The sequence below is a fragment of the Trichomycterus rosablanca genome, chromosome 13 (assembly GCF_030014385.1).
Source record: "Trichomycterus rosablanca isolate fTriRos1 chromosome 13, fTriRos1.hap1, whole genome shotgun sequence".
In the NCBI taxonomy this organism is placed as follows: Eukaryota; Metazoa; Chordata; class Actinopteri; order Siluriformes; family Trichomycteridae; genus Trichomycterus; species Trichomycterus rosablanca.
In genome coordinates, this window is record NC_086000.1 from 3,169,353 (window position 1) to 3,185,322 (window position 15,970).

General features: G+C 45.8%; 1 protein-coding gene and 1 pseudogene across 2 annotated transcripts in view; one reads left to right on the forward strand and one right to left on the reverse strand.

Moving 5' to 3' along the window:
• larp1b (La ribonucleoprotein 1B) overlaps positions 1-15,970 on the forward strand; it is a 32,510-nt gene that overhangs the window by 14,213 nt on the left and 2,327 nt on the right. The window contains exons 6-18 of one of the 2 annotated variants that reach the window (XM_063007131.1): positions 486-648; positions 3,344-3,488; positions 4,596-4,770; positions 5,951-6,192; positions 6,356-6,418; positions 6,957-7,319; positions 9,549-9,663; positions 9,831-9,997; positions 10,095-10,201; positions 11,433-11,596; positions 11,710-11,854; positions 14,177-14,286; positions 15,216-15,343. In XM_063007131.1, coding sequence (XP_062863201.1) covers positions 486-648; positions 3,344-3,488; positions 4,596-4,770; positions 5,951-6,192; positions 6,356-6,418; positions 6,957-7,319; positions 9,549-9,663; positions 9,831-9,997; positions 10,095-10,201; positions 11,433-11,596; positions 11,710-11,854; positions 14,177-14,286; positions 15,216-15,343 — 2,087 coding nt within the window. The remainder of the gene's footprint in view (positions 1-485; positions 649-3,343; positions 3,489-4,595; positions 4,771-5,950; positions 6,193-6,355; positions 6,419-6,956; positions 7,320-9,548; positions 9,664-9,830; positions 9,998-10,094; positions 10,202-11,432; positions 11,597-11,709; positions 11,855-14,176; positions 14,287-15,215; positions 15,344-15,970) is intronic. The other variant, XM_063007132.1, reaches the window with a different exon arrangement.
• LOC134325861 (5S ribosomal RNA) lies at positions 5,708-5,826 on the reverse strand (annotated as a pseudogene).

The window sequence follows — 15,970 nt, forward strand, 5'->3', positions numbered from 1 at the left end:
AAGCCCGGTGGCTCGGTGGGTAGCACCGTCGCCTCACAGCAAGAAGGTCCTGGGTTCGATTCCCAGGCGGAGCGGTCCGGGTCCTTTCTGTGTGGAGTTTGCATGTTCTCCCTGTGTCTGAGTGGGTTTCCTCCGGGAGCTCCGGTTTCCTCCCACAGTCCAAAGACGTGCTTTGGAGATACAAAGAGCTTGAAATTCTTTGTAGAAGAAGAATGCTGGGGTCAGAGCTCAGGGTCAGCCATTGTACAGTGCCCCTGGAGCAGACAGGGCACTGTTGGGCCTTGCTCAAGGGCCCAACAGTGGCTGCATAGCCTGGATTCGAACTGACAATCTTCCGACTTATAGCCCAAAGCTCCACCCACTAGGCTCCCACTGTAGTAGGTGTGTTTGACAACAAGTGTCCTGTTTGCAGTGAGGTCATTTCCATGTAGTTTGGTTATCATATGCCGATGCTAACGCTCACTGTCTCTCCCTCCGTCCCTCAGGTCGTTTAGACTACTTCCACAGCAATCGGGAATCCTACCTGGACGGTTCCAGCATGCCCCCCGAGTTCGGCACCAACATGATGTACTTCTACGACGACGGAAACAGGGTGCAGATGTACACCATCGAGGAGAGTCTGCTCAAAGAGTACATCAAGCGCCAGATGTGAGTTCACCAGCACAGTCCAGAATTTTTCACTTTAGCCACTCCGGTCTAGGACTTGGTCCGGACTAGATTTTTAGACCCTGCATTATTTCCTAGAGGAGTTTGGCATGTACTCATTTACACATTTCCTTTAAATTGTTACAACCTATATGTGTAAAAGAGGTAGGTCACAAAATAACAAAGACGAACCTCTTCATCATGCATGTATGTAAACTTTTGATTTCAATCGTGAATGATATTTAAATAAATATAGGATCAGTATTACCTGTTCAGATTAAATGATGTAAATAAAATACCACCAGTAGGCGGCGCTCATAGTGCATCAGGCAGAGGACAGAGGTGTGTGTGTGTGTGTGTGTGTGTGTGTGTGTGTGCGTACTAATTTTGGCAGCTCTGCTGAAAGCAGTTGTAAATGATCTAGGGGTGAAACCCAGGGCTGAGTTTTGTGTGTGTGTGTGTGTGTGTGTGTGTGTGTGTGTGTGTGTGTGTGTGTGTGTGTGTGTGTGTGTGTGTGTGTGTGTGTGTGTGTACACTAAGGAACAATTTAAAGCAGCCGGTCCACCCATGGGATATTTTTGAGAGGTAAATGAAAACTGAAGTACACAGAAGAAAGCCACATAGTCATGTGAAGAACATACCAAAGTGTGATCACAGGGCAACTATTTGCCTCGGTAAAGCAGGCCGTACAGATTGCTTATTTTCCAAATAACTAAACCCAGCAGAAACTCAGTTTGAAATTAATAACAGGGCGGCACGGTGGCTCGGTGGGTAGCACTGTCGCCCCACAGCAAGAAGGTCCTGGGTTCGGTTCCCAGGTGGAGCGGTCTGGGTCCTTCCTTTGTGGAGTTTGCATGTTTACAATGAAATTAATAATAAAAACACCATAGTGACTGTAAGAATAAACAGTATAAAAGTAATGATAATAATTATATTGTAATATTAGAAAAGATAGTAACAATAATACACCGATCACATTATAACCACCTTCCTAATACGAACGAATTGCGCTGCACTGTGTATTCCGACACCTTTCTGTCAGAACCAGCGCTAACTTCTTTAGCAATTTGAGCTACAGCAGCTCGTCTGTTGCCAGCCTTCGCTCCCCACGTGCATCAATGAGCCTCGGCCGCCCATTTTGACCACACGCCTCCTTAGACACGTGTTCAGTCTGTGGCCACTTCTTATCACCCGCCAGTGTTGGGTTCCCACACAGGGCCGTACAGTGTATTTGTGTTAGCTTGTGGTCCAAGAGTAGTAATCAAGTTGCCACTGTTGGGCCAACAGTTGCTTGCATCGTAGTCTGTAAGTCGCTTTGGATAAAAGCTTCAAAATGTGATAAATGAGATGTGTTTGTGAATCAGAAAACATTGTTATAAAGGGTTCTGGTTCATGCTTATAGGTACAAGGTTAAATGTGTGTGTGTGTGTGTGTGTGTGTGTGTGTGTGTGTGTGTGTGTGTGTGTTCGTGCATTTGAAGTAAATATTTGCACTGGACCTACATTTAAATTTTAAAGCAATAAGGTTGAACATTTGTATCGTCTTACACACACACACACACACACACACACACACACTCAGACACATGCGTGCACGGTTGCAGCCCCTGATCTGAACCCATTATTTTAATAACTTGCATAATTGTAGTTTACAAAGCTTTACAAAGGGGGGGGGGGGGGAGTGAATTTAAGCTCTCGAGTAATTCCTCCTTGAACGGTATCTGGGTGTGTCTTGTTTACTACAGTCAGCTGACTTCAACATGTTGGAATGTAGGGTGTGGTGGGCTGCGGTTCTTCCCAAAATGCTGCCCGTCCTGTCTTACCCACGCCGTTCGTCCCACCTGAGCGTACAGGTAACGCCGTCAGAAACCGCAGGATTAAAATAAGCGCGCGGAGCTTCCGTCAGGTTCGGGAAAAGAACAGGAATGCCCAAGAAATACACTATGTGGCCAAAAGTATTTGGACACCCGACTGTGAGCTTGCTGGACGTCCCATTTTATAAACAAATAGTATTAAATCAGAGCGACTTCTATGTGGCTTCTCACAATGCTTTAAAGTACGTCTGTGGGGATCTGTGCCTATCAGTCAAAAGAAGACAGTATTTGTATGGCTGGCTACTGATGTTGGTCAAAAAAGTCTCAGTTGATGTTCCAGTTCATTCCAAATCTGCTGAGTGGGGCTGAGGTCTTTAAACCGAGCTTTTCGTTTCGTCTTTATAGAGCTCGCTTTGTGCGCAGGGGCAAAGTCGTGCTGGAATAGGAAAGGGCCTTCCCTAAACTGTCGCTGCAAAGTGGGAAGCATGTCATTTTCTTTATATAACTGATTCATTACATGGTGCTAGGGGCATAGGTGCTCACCTAAACTCCAACTCAAATTAATCTTATAGTTTTAATTTTAATAAGCTGGATGGGGAATCGCCTCCTTGCCGCAGCAACACTGACTCCTACTGTCTGCCTGAGGCATTAACACGATGCCACGCAGTGGAGGAATACAGGAAGCGTAGCGTGGTCCTCTGTACATGTTAAAGGCTCTGGCTGTGATGCAAGCGGTAAAGAAAATGCAATAGGGAATTAGAAAGACTATATTTGTGGAAACATTTGATAAAAAGGAGGAGAAATGCAAAAGCATTTAAGTATTTAAAGACTCATAATGAAGTTCTTAATGTTTAATTAATTAATATTTTGCTTTTTTGTTCTAAGTGAGTACTACTTCAGTCTGCACAACCTGGAGCGAGACTTCTTCCTGCGGAGAAAGATGGATGCCCAGGGTTTCCTGCCCGTCTCTCTGATCGCCGGCTTCCGCCGCATCCAGGCCCTCACCACTGACCTCAGCCTCATCAAGGAGGTAAACCCTCACACTCACCCTGTATGGTACACTTTTGGGGCAGAATTGTGCAGTGTTTTGCCCTTTTTATACTAATTCAGTTCAAAGAATGATTTGTCTCATAATTAAGCCTTTAATTGCCTAATCACAGTTATTTAAGATGACCACACGTATCTGTTTACATTTACAATTTCAACATTTATCTTAAGCGACTTACAGTACTGTGACAGTATACTGTCTAAGCAATGGAGGGTTAAGGGCCTTGCTCAAGGGCCCAACAGTGGCAACCTGGCAGTGGTGGGCCTTGAACCAGCGACCTTTTGATTACCAATTCTGTATCTTAACCACTAGGCTACAACTGCCCAATAAAATCATTCCCAATTCTCGACTGGGAATCAGCTTGCTCAACCCCTGATCTGATCAACGAGAGGCGGAGCACCACACGCCCCCCTCGGACACGTGTCCAATCTGTGACCACTTCTTATCACCCGTCAGTTTTGGGTTCTCACACATTTATGTTTACATTTTGGCACTTAGCAGACACCTTTATCCAAAGCGTGACCGTATACTGTCTAAGCAATTGAGGGTTCAGGGCCCAACGGTGGCAACCTGGCAGTGGTGGGGCTCGAACCAGCGACCTTTCGATTACTAATCCAGTATCTTAATCACTAGGCTACAACTGCGCTCACACAGAGCAGTATTGCATTAAGAGAACCACGCTGACCACACTTCCCCCCCCGCATAACACAGCGGCAGCATGAAAAGACCCCGTCCGACCCTCCCTCCATCAGACATGGATTGTATCTGTGTGGACGCCCGGCCAGGTCGAAGTCTGCAGAGATAGACCCGAAATACATACCCCTACATACAGATACATTTAAAAATATGTATATTTTCTAGGTAATATTTACTATTACCATGTAAGTGTCACACATTTCAGTCACTGGGACCTTCTTGGAGAATGCTCCTACATATATAGCATATATATTATATATATATTTTTTTGGCCGTGAGGATGAATTAAACATGCCGTTCCTAGCTTATTATGGTCCTGCAAATTATGGAGAAGGGTGGGGCTTTTATCAGCACATCAGTCTAAAACAATGTGTGTGTGTTTGTGTGTTTCAGGCAATAAAGGACAGTGACGTGGTAGAACTGATCGATGAGAAGATCCGGAGAAAGGACGATCCGGAGCACTGGCCGATCCCCGGTCCACCTCCCAACGCCTCACACACTGATTTCAGCCAGCTCATTCACTGTCCCGAATTCGTACCGGGACAGACCTTCACCTCCATCAACAAAGGTGTTAATTGTGTTGGCATTATTGGTTCATTTATATCATTGCAGTAGTTTAGTTCGAGTGGTGCTAGTCAGCCAGGGACTAGAACTTACGTACGCGTGTAAATACCACAGCGCTGTGGAATTCTTGATTCCGATTGGTCGGAAGGTGTCCATTGATGGATTTAAAGCACGGCTTTGATGGAAAGGTCTGAATTACAGATATTCACACTGCTCTATAGTTGCCTCGATGAAGATTGTGTGATTGTGTGGCTTGATTTGAACGATTAAATTGATTGGTTTATTAAAATATTCGGCAGCCTGAGCTGTAAACTGCGCTACCTCACTGCCACTGGTTTTCATACCTTGATGGTTTGATGTCCTGTCTGCGCCCAGTGATTCTGGGAAAACCGCAACAGCCGAGACCCTGACCAGGAAATTGCGGTGATAAAACATGAAAATGAAGTTGAATTCTTGATTCTGATTGGTCAGAAGGTGTTGATTGATGGATTTAAAGCAAAGGTCTGAATGGTGGATATTCAGTTTTTCCAGACATTCTGACTTTAATAAGTAAATTTGACATTTAGCAGACGCTTTTTATCCAAAGCGACTTACAGTTGTGACAGTTAGGGTTAAGGGCCTTGCTCAAGGGCCCGACAGTGACAACCTGGCAGTAGTGGGGCTTGAACCAGTGACCTTCTGCTTACAAGTCCAGTACCTTAACCGCTAGGTTGCAACTGCACTACATAATACTTTACAGGCTTGTTTACATTTAGTCGACACTCTTTATCCAAAGCGACTTACAGTTGTGACAGTATACTGTCTAAGCAATTGAGGCTTAAGGGCCTTGCTCAAGGGTCCAACAGTGGCAACCTGACAGTGATGGGGCTTGAACCAGCTACCTTCTGATTACTGGACCAGAACCTTAACCGCTAGGCTACAGCTGCCTTAAAAAAAAAAAAAACTTGCAGCACTCAGTATTCCCAGGCGGTCTCCCATCTAGGTACTGACTGAGTCCAACCCTGCTTAGCTTCTGAGATCGGACGAGATCAGGCGTTCTCGAGGTGGTGTGGCTGTAAGCCAAATTGCATCCTGTCCACCCAACAAATATCTCAAGAAAAAAATGAAACATAACGTTACTACTCTAGGTCTGGAATAAAACAATTTCGTCATTTGCACGTTCTCCAACTCTTGTGCCTTTTCAGTCTCGACCTCGCCGGCCTATCAGGACGCGGCCCAGTCTCCCCCCGCCACAAACGGCCAGCTGACCGACAGCTCCGATTCCGACGCCAAACCCCGGCCCGACGAGTCATCCACGGTTAAATCGGAAAGTGCGCCCGGCGAGGACGAGAGGACCTCTAAAGGACCGTCCGGCAGCGCGCCTGACCAGGAGAATCAGTGGATCCAGGTGGAGAAACGCCACAGACAGGCGTCTGGGAAAAACAAGGTAAACGTGGTTCAGATTCAGGGGTCGGCTCCACAGTGTGCGCGTTGAAGCATGAATCAGCATTAAAGCGCTGCACCATCACCTCTGATTTCAACTCAACACCCCCCCCAATACTTGTACCTCTTTTATGTTTCATATTTCTGTCTTTCCTGTCCTGTCTCAGTCATGTGAAACGCTTCACAATCCCCTACCTCCACTTCCTCCGTGTGAGCCTTCTTCTATAACAGTTGAGTATTCTTTGCTTGTTTTTCCTTCTCCTCTATATTTTCTATATTTTCTTTATTTTAGTGTTTAGGATCTGTTCGAGTTCCGGTTGTGCTCAAAGTTCAATCGAAATGAACTCTGACCCAGTTTGCTGCAGACCTTTTCAAAGCGCAGCCAATGAAAGATTGTTTGTATGACTTACACATAGTCAAAAATCACAGATTTTTAAAGAAAAGGGCATCGCAACCTCAAACCTACAGGTTTCAGCCTCAGGTGGATCCTAATGTTCATGTGAGAACCACCCAGGGGGTAAAAAATACACAAAATGTAATTAAAATACGATATAAACAAAACCATCAATAATCACACCTCTCTCACCATCAACAAACCTGAGTGATCAGAACTACAGCAACCCAGCATCCTTAATCATGGCAAATGTATGACTATGAGCCCTCCTCTGCTTCCTTGTCCAAGACAAGGGTGGACAGTCCCTGTCCTTTTTTACGTTCTTGTGACATAAAGAACGAATAGTGTTCTAAAAGACCAGTTTCTCTGTCCAGGAACGTTCTGCGCCGGCCCAGTCGAACCCCAACCCTCCGCCCGAGGCCGACCAAGAAGAGCTCGACTTCCTGTTCGACGAGGAGCTGGTGCAACTGGCCGCCCCCCGGAAGAACACCTTCACCGACTGGTCGGACGAAGACTCGGACGGCGAGCTGGACGACAGCGACGTGAACAAGATCCTGATCGTCACGCAGACTCCGCCGCACATGCGCAAGCATCCGGGCGGAGACCGCACCGGTAATCACATCTGCCGTGCCAGGATCACCGCCGACCTCGCCAAAGCCATCAACGACGGTCTTTACTACTACGAGCAGGACCTGTGGACCGGGGACGAGGACCAGCTGGACGCTACCAATGCTAAGGTAAAAGGAACTGGGCTTTGGACACTTGTAGGAGCCAAAAGTATGTGGACACCTGTCCATATGCCTGTCAGACAGTACATTACCTTTATTGTAATAATAGAAAGAAATGGAAGGGCGCCTGGGTGGCATAGCCGTCTAATGCGCTAGAGCATTGCTTCCGAGAATCGGGTTCGGATCTCAGCTGTCTTATAGACACGGACACACGACTGGCTGGGTGTCTGTTGTGATCAAGGATAATAGTCGAGCTAGGATTTCTCATCGCTGCTGCAATTACGACCTCTGCTGGCCGGTTGAGGCGCTGACACAAGGTGGGGCGGGGGTTGATGGTACATGATACTGCGGTCTGTACATAATACGCCCGTCTCTAGCGGGTAAAAAGAAGCACTCGGTGGCAGCACGCATGCCGAACGTGGCACATAACAGGCTACAACCCTCCTCAGTCAGACCAGGTTGCAATTAGACACGACTTGATGAATGAATACAAAAAGGAGAGTTAAAAGAAAACTGATTTTTAAAGCAGCCTGTTACTTTTGCATTGGATCGCGGTCGCACGTCCCTAATTATAAGCTGCAGCTCGCGCCGTCACTACACCCCAGTTCGGGTATCGCTCTGCGCGTATTCCTTACAGGGACCAGACTCGCCGAGCTTCCAGAAATGAACGTGTTCCTAAAATAAACCCTCATTTATTACCGCTGCTCTGCGGCTCGACGTGCCGGGATGATAGACCTCCTGACCTTCAGCTGAGAAACGCTCCCAAGATTTTAGTCAAGCATGAGCAAAAGTTTGTGCCCACCCCATTGATCTAGTCTCTATATGTATATGAGACTACTTACCCTTTCTCCCTGTCTTTTGATTGCTCCTATGTTTAAGGGTGGATCTTGTCAACATACCTGATCTGTGCCGTTTTTACACTGATGCCTCCTGTATTTTTATTATTGTATTCGGGATTGGGGATCGAGAGCGCACTGTGAAATGCAACGTTCACTTAAAGCAGTGGAACTTCTAACGTGTCCTTCCACAAAATTAGTAGTTCAGCTGGTCCTGTGTGGGAATTTTCCCACCTGATTTTAAAGAATAAACATTAGAGCGGCTTATCCTGCAGTCTGAAGGTTACGGAAAATCACTGAGATAAAAATAAAAGACCACCGGTGTGTAGTAGGAATCATGGCTCAGTGTAATGCTTTATTAGGTGCACCTATCTGGTACATCCATTCATTGGGTTGCTCTGTACACCATATATCAATCAAAAGGAACCACCTTAAGACACCTACTGACCAGATGGGTGTTGGATCATTTCAAGCATGACAATCCAGTGACGTTTAAATTCCCAACAACACTGCTGCACCTGATGCATTCATACCCCATGTATGTAAACACCAACCTAAGAGAGAGCAAAGAGACACAGACCATTGTGTGAATTGAACGGCATTCTTTCAAAGCCTGATCTTGAGACCTGCCGGCTGGGCTGAGCAGCCACATGAACAACGATTGGCCTGTTGTTCAGATAGGGGTGGGATTAAGTAGGATAGGGACTCTCTCATAACTAATGCGATTGCGATCTCTGCTGCTGGCTGATTGATGGCGCCTGCACAGAGATGGGAAAAGAAAGTGCTGTCAGGGTGTGTCTCTCCGTACACAGTGCTGAGCTGCACTGCACTCATTGAAGTGTGGGTAACGAGATGCATACGGCTGCTGCCCACGTGTCGGAGGGGGCGTGGGTTAGCTTCATTCTCCTCAATCAGAGCGGGGATCGGCATCGGTGGAGAGGAAGCGTGATGCAGTCGGGCAATTTGACGAGCTGAAAGGGAGAAAAAGGCGAGAAAATGCATAAACAAAATATAAAAATGATTTCTGCCGGTTGATTGATGGCACAGAGACGGGGGATAACGGAGATCGATGAGTGACTCTCCATGCCTGATACAGATGTCCACATACACATGTGTCGGAGGAGGGGCCTTGTGTTGGTGTGACCCTCCTCGGTCAGGAGTGCAGGTCTGCAGCAGTAGAGGCGATTCGATTGGAGCAAAAAAAAACTTTACGTCAAATTTCCCACCTTTTAAAAATCTATGATCCACCTTCTGAGATTTCAAGGTCGGAGTCAAACTAGCCTTATTTACACTGGCACAGCGAACTAGAAATTAGGACGCAAAGGAACAGTCAATAGACCTCTGTAGCTTAACGCCTGTGTGTGTGTGTGTGTGTGTGTTTTATTATTATTATTGTTATTAGGAAGTGGAGAACTTTAAGAAGCTCAACGTGATCAGCCAGGATGAATTTGACAACTTGACCCCGAAACCACCCGTCAGCACCAACCAGGAGGTGCCACCCCCTCCCCCCTGCCAAGGTACCTTCTACCTGCTTTTATTACTGGTTACATAGCACTGGAAAAGTAAATGTATTGGTAATTATGTCACTATCATCTTATTGCTATGTTATTATTGAAATACAGGCTGTATTTAAATACAATATCAATTTACTCTTTTATTTATCTATAATGTCTGTCTGTCGTAGATGAGCTCAGCCTGGCCCAGTCCGTGCCTACTGACATCCCAGAATGCCCCAGCTCTCCCCGGACCCCTCGCACCCCCCGCACCCCTCGCACCCCCGGTCGCCAGGACCCGAGCAAAACGCCCCGCTTCTATCCCGTAATGAAGGACAGCGGGAACATCGACGGAAAGGTACAGACCCCGCACCGTACGGCCAGAAATATGTAATACAATGTAAACAAGACAGAAGGAGGAGGATTAAATTCTTAATGTTCTTAACCCCGATCAGACTCCCAGGAAGAGGAAGACGCGTCACAGCTCCAACCCTCCCCTGGAGAGTCACGTAGGCTGGGTGATGGACTCTCGCGAACACAGACCGCGCACCAGCTCCATCAGGTTAGGCTGGAAACACAAACACACACACACACACACACACACACACACACACACACAGAGTGCTCTAGGGAATTTCTCAGATGCAAATGTGTCAGATGCAAATCTTGGACAGGATGGCGATCCATCACTGGACCTTGACCTCACACCCTCTTCTCTTCTTCCCACCTCCACCACCACTACCACCTTAGATATAGCCAACCTTGACTAGATGTAGACGCCCAGCCCTGGACGCAAGCGGTAACGGGCTAGCATAATGTACCGCTCTGACACCTGAGCACTCACACAAGGGAATCAATACTTTTGTCTCACTTTCCGATTACAGTTCCTCTACAAATCCTTGGCTGAGCAGGGCTGCAGACTCTCTTACTCCAGCCAGCCTTGGAGAGACACCCTGTGTGTTTCTGCACTATTAGTGTGGCCAATTATAAAAGCACATAGCACAGCAGCCTGGCAAAAAGAATGGGAAACTCATACCAACAAACTCTATGAGATCCAACCTACCATAAAACAATGGGAACAATGTATACATAGAGTGTACATACTTGCTAATAGGAGACCAGGCCCCCACTTGCCCATTCTGTGGATCAAGAACTTCAATTAAACACATTCTCCATTCACGCCAACAGATAAACACCATCAGAAGAAAATTCAACAATACAAACAGCTACAAGACAATCATTACCTCAGCACTTGCTCTTAAAAATGCCATGTAAGGAAAGATTAGGGAAAAACAGTTAAAACTGTGCACCCTCATTGTTACACAATCACTCGAACCACCATACGGACATGTAAAGAAAGCAAATCAATCCCCTACTTTATAGTTTAAAGACATAATAATAGTCATAGCAGCTGACATGGTGTTAGGAATTAAACAAACCAACCAACCACTACCACCTTAGACATAGACAGTCACTTGTAGGCATTCAAACCCTGGACCCAAGCGGTAATGGGCTAGCATAATTAGGTGGTTGAATATGTTGTTGAGGTACCGCGTATATACAGTGTGTTTGTACATCAGCACTGCTCTACTAGTAGTCAAAACTACTTGTTTTGATAATTAACAATGCTTGATCCTGAAAATAAACACACATTTGTGTCGTTATCTTTCATTAATGCCACGGTTCATGTCTCTTGTTTGCGTAAATATCTTACCGGCGCTGAACCTCTTTATTTAGCACTTTTTTAACCTTATGTTAAGGAAATAATGACAGTAGTTTGTCTCTCGGAGCAGCAGTTCCACGACTTCTCCATCAGAGGGCGCCCCTTTGCAGTCAGGAAGCTACGGATGCACCCCTCAGTCTCTGCCCAAATTCTGGCACCCGTCGCACGAGCTGCTCCGAGAGAACGGCTTCACCCAGCAGGTCTACCACAAGTACCGCCGACGCTGCCTCAACGGTACACCATACACCATCCAGCAAACACTATCACAGACGCCAGTGTCCGTTTAATGGCATTTTATCCCAGTTCATTCCAGTTTGATCGATTTGCTTGTTGTTGTGTCTTCGTAGAGAGGAAACGATTGGGAGTGGGTCTGTCTCAGGAGATGAACACGCTCTTCAGGTTCTGGTCCTTCTTCCTCAGAGACAACTTCAACCGCAGGATGTACGAGGAGTTCAAGCAGTTCGCTGTGGAGGACGCCAAGGAGAACAACAGGTGGGTACGAATCCCTATCGGGGCAGGACTGTCGCCTCACAGCAAGATGCTCCTGGGTTGGATTCACAGCTGGAGCGATCCGGGTCCTTTCTGTGTTGTAGCACGGCCCTTAACCCCCAATTGCTCAGACTGTATACTGTCACAGTACATTGGATAAAGGCGTCTGCTAAATGCTGAAAATGAAAATGAGTTTGCATGTTCTCCCCGTGTCTGTGTGGGTTTCCTGCGGGTGCTCCGGTTTCCTCCTACAATCCAAACGCATGCAAAGTCAGTCTGATTGGAGATACAAAATTGGCCACGACTGTGTTTGAGATTGAATTTGAACTGATGAATCTTGTGTTCTGAAGTGTATGTAACCAAAGTGTGTAAGACATGACGTTAAAATCCTGATAAATAGATAAAAAATAAACAAATCCCTATCAACACAGGGATTTTATCACTGAACTGAGGGTGAACTCAAGAGGGCAGGCCGATTAACATCTGTTCCAAATTACAAAGCATCTAAAATAGAATTTGCTTCTATTAAATTAAGATACACTCACACACCAGTGCAGTACTTCTCTATATGTTTGCACAGTTAAAGTGTAGAACAAATTCTAGAGGATATAAAATAGAAGGATATGCATGCGAACTTGAGAAGTCTGTAGAGCAGCACAACACAGAGAACCGGTGAACAGGTCGTGCCTGTTTCTCCAACGCTGAGCACAAGCCAGTCTGTGGAGGTGTGTGGGAACAGCAAATAGTGAAAGCAAGCCGAGTCTTGCAGAAAAAAATAACATTCACACTTCTGTTTTACAGTTTTTACGACAGCGCTTTGCGTGCCTGTGCTCCTCTGTGGCGCTGCACAGCTTATCTGTATAATTGTGTAACCACACACCAGCACTGATGTCCTTTTTCTACAAGCTTGCATGTCTGTGCTGGTCTCTTAACACAGGATGACATACCTGTGCTGGTTACCTAACACAGAACGACATGTCTGTGCTACTCTGCAACACTGAACGACATACCTGTGTTGATCTGTAACACCAAAAGACATGTTGGGACTGGTTGCGTAAAATCAAACGACGTGCCTGTGCTGGTTCCGTAACATCGAACGATATGTCTGTGCTGTTCTGTAACACGAAACAACATGCCTGTGCTGGTTACGTAACATCGAACAACATCCCTCTGCTGGTCTATAGCAGGGGTTTTCAACCTGTGGGGCGTGCCAGACCGGGGGGCGTGGCATTACGAGATTTTTTTACTTCTAAAACTAAAGCAATACATTTTTCACCTACAGGAGACAGATTTGAGTACACTCACTGACCACACACACGTGCACGTTTAATGTTATTCAGTTTAGTTTGAAAAAAACCTCACAGTGAAAATAAAACGGTGACAAAAGCAACGTCTGCTGTTACAGGACGTGTGTGTGTCTTTAAGAGAGACGCCCTGTTCACAGTATCGATATAAGTGATTCTGGAGTCGATTCATTTTAAGCGCAGCGTAAGTTTCTTTTCTCAGACATCTCTCCGTTTTTACAGTTATAATGAATGTTGCGGTTGTAAATAAACACCAACTACTACAGAACAATTTGTGTGACTCGCTTACCTTAAAAAGCTCAGGCTTAATTATACTGAGTATTACCACAGATCGGTAATTGGCACACAAAGGGGGGCGCATGTCCAAAAAGGTTGAAAACCCCTGGTCTATAGCACCGAACGACATGCCTGTGCTGGTTACCTAACATCGAGCGGCATACCTGTGCTGGTTACCTAACACAGAACGGCATACCTGTGCTGGGTATTTAACAGAAAAATTTGCCGGTGCTGGTCTGTAAAACCAAATTACAATCCTGTGCTGGTTACATGAAGTCAGACACCATGCCTGTGCTGGTCTTAACACCAAACAACATGACTGTGCTTGTTACGTAGCATTGAACAACATGCCTGTGCTGGTCTGTTGCACCGAGCAACATGTCTGTGCTGGTTATGTAACACCAAACAACATCTGTGCTGTTTACATGAAATCAAACAACATGGCTGTGCTGGTTGCTTAACATCGGACACCATCCCTGTGCTGGTCTGAAACAATGAATGCATAGTTGTGCTGATTACGCAACACGGTAACACCAGATGACATGCCTGTGCTGGTCCGTAACACAGAACGACTTGTGCAACCGAACAGCGCTTTTTGTGCAACCCTGCACATGTGCTATTCTGTTACACCAAATTTCCACACGTGCCTCTTGTGGTAACACTCACGTCTGCTTTTCTGTACCGAATGAAATCACCTGTATCGTATTAATTATTGGAGCATCTTGTGTGGTGTGTCCGTCCGCAGGTACGGACTGGAGTGCCTCTTCAGGTTTTACAGTTACGGTTTGGAAAAGAGGTTCAGACCAGACATCTTCAAGGACTTCCAGGAGGAAACATTACAAGACTATGAGAAAGGTACATAATTAAAAGAATAATTCAGGCTGTTCAGATACAGTATATGGCCAGAAGTACTAGGTGGGCACCTTGTCCATGTGAATATAAGATCTCTTTGCAGCTATAACAGTCTCCAATTTTCCACAAAAGCTGTGTCTGTGTGAAATGTGTGCTTAGTTGTTTAAAAGAGCATTGTCGTGAGATCAGACACTGACTGACTAGACTTGGACAGTTGACATTCCAGTTCATCAAAAGTCAGGGCTGTTTGCAGGCCAGTAAAGTTCCTCTGCACCAAACTCACTAAACCACGTCTATATTATGGACATGTGCAGAGTGGAACAGGAAGGCTTTTATTCACAGCAACTGTGAGCGTATACAATGCCAGCAATTAAGGGTGAAGAGGCCTGCTCAAGGGTCCAACAGTGGCAGCTTGGCAGTGACCTTCTAATCTTCACTCTCATTTCTTAATTGTTAAGCTACCACTGCCCTGTATTAAGTATATACAGGTTATTATAACAATTGTTGGTGTGATAACGGGGACATTTTAAGTAAAATTAAATCAAATAAATAAGGCCAACAGAAGTTTAATAAGCTGCATCAGGAATCCAGCAGAACTGCCAAGCTATCACGTGTGTGTCGAAAGAATCCTGGCATCGAATATCCGCACCAGAACACACCCTGCCCAGCTCGTACCATTCTCCAGTACTGCGGCTCCACAAGCCAACCTTATCTACCGGTCCAGTCTGCCCTGCTAAGTATTCAGACAGTAATCTTGATTTCGGTTAACCTTTGTACCTGCACACTGTGCTGTTTTAAATGTCTAAAATCCCTCGTAAATAAAATGAACTGTAAATGTAAATAGTGCATTAAGTAGTAAATGGCACATGCTATTGTTTGAACAGTGACCGATTTAGCGAATGCATGTCGATAAGAGATGTGTGTCTACACAGGTCAACTGTACGGTCTGGAAAAGTTCTGGGCCTTCCTGAAGTACTCGAAGGTTAAAGGGCATGAAATAGAACCCAAGCTGCAGGAGCATCTTCGCAAGTTCAAGAGCATAGATGACTTCAGGGTGGAGGTGAGTGACTCGCAGACCAGCAAGTTTTGAGAACTGGTTCAGGAGCTGGTTTGATAACACCCAGTGTTAAAATAATAATAGTAGATTGGGAACATATTTAAGCTTCCAAATGAAGTCCTTCAGTGTCCGTATGCAGCGCCTGTACTCACTGTTTACACTCAAGCCAGCAGATCAGTGTGCAATATACACAGTGGGTCTGTCCGAATACCTAGTGAGCTGCCTTGCTGCCTACTAACCTACCTGTGCAGCTGCCTCAGTAGAGAGGATTCTAATAACACGTCTTACTCATAAGGCAGAATATTTAGACGCACTACTGTTATTTAGACAGCGATTACGGCATTTACGTCACCGCAGTTTTAGCTTACTAAGCTGACACAGTTAGCATCAGGCGGCACAACCCGCTAGCTAACGTCTCCCTGATGATCCCGAATTTACAAATAAACCACACGTGTGCATCTTTATATACAGTACATTAAAAATCAACGTCAATTTATTTACATTCGAAAAGAACTCGCTAAGGAAGCATAGGACGCTCCCTGGTTATTCAGTCAGATTATCACTCATCAAGGGGCCTCATTAGGAGCATTTTAAGGGATCTAAGAATTTAGACATGCCCTCTTCTCAGGA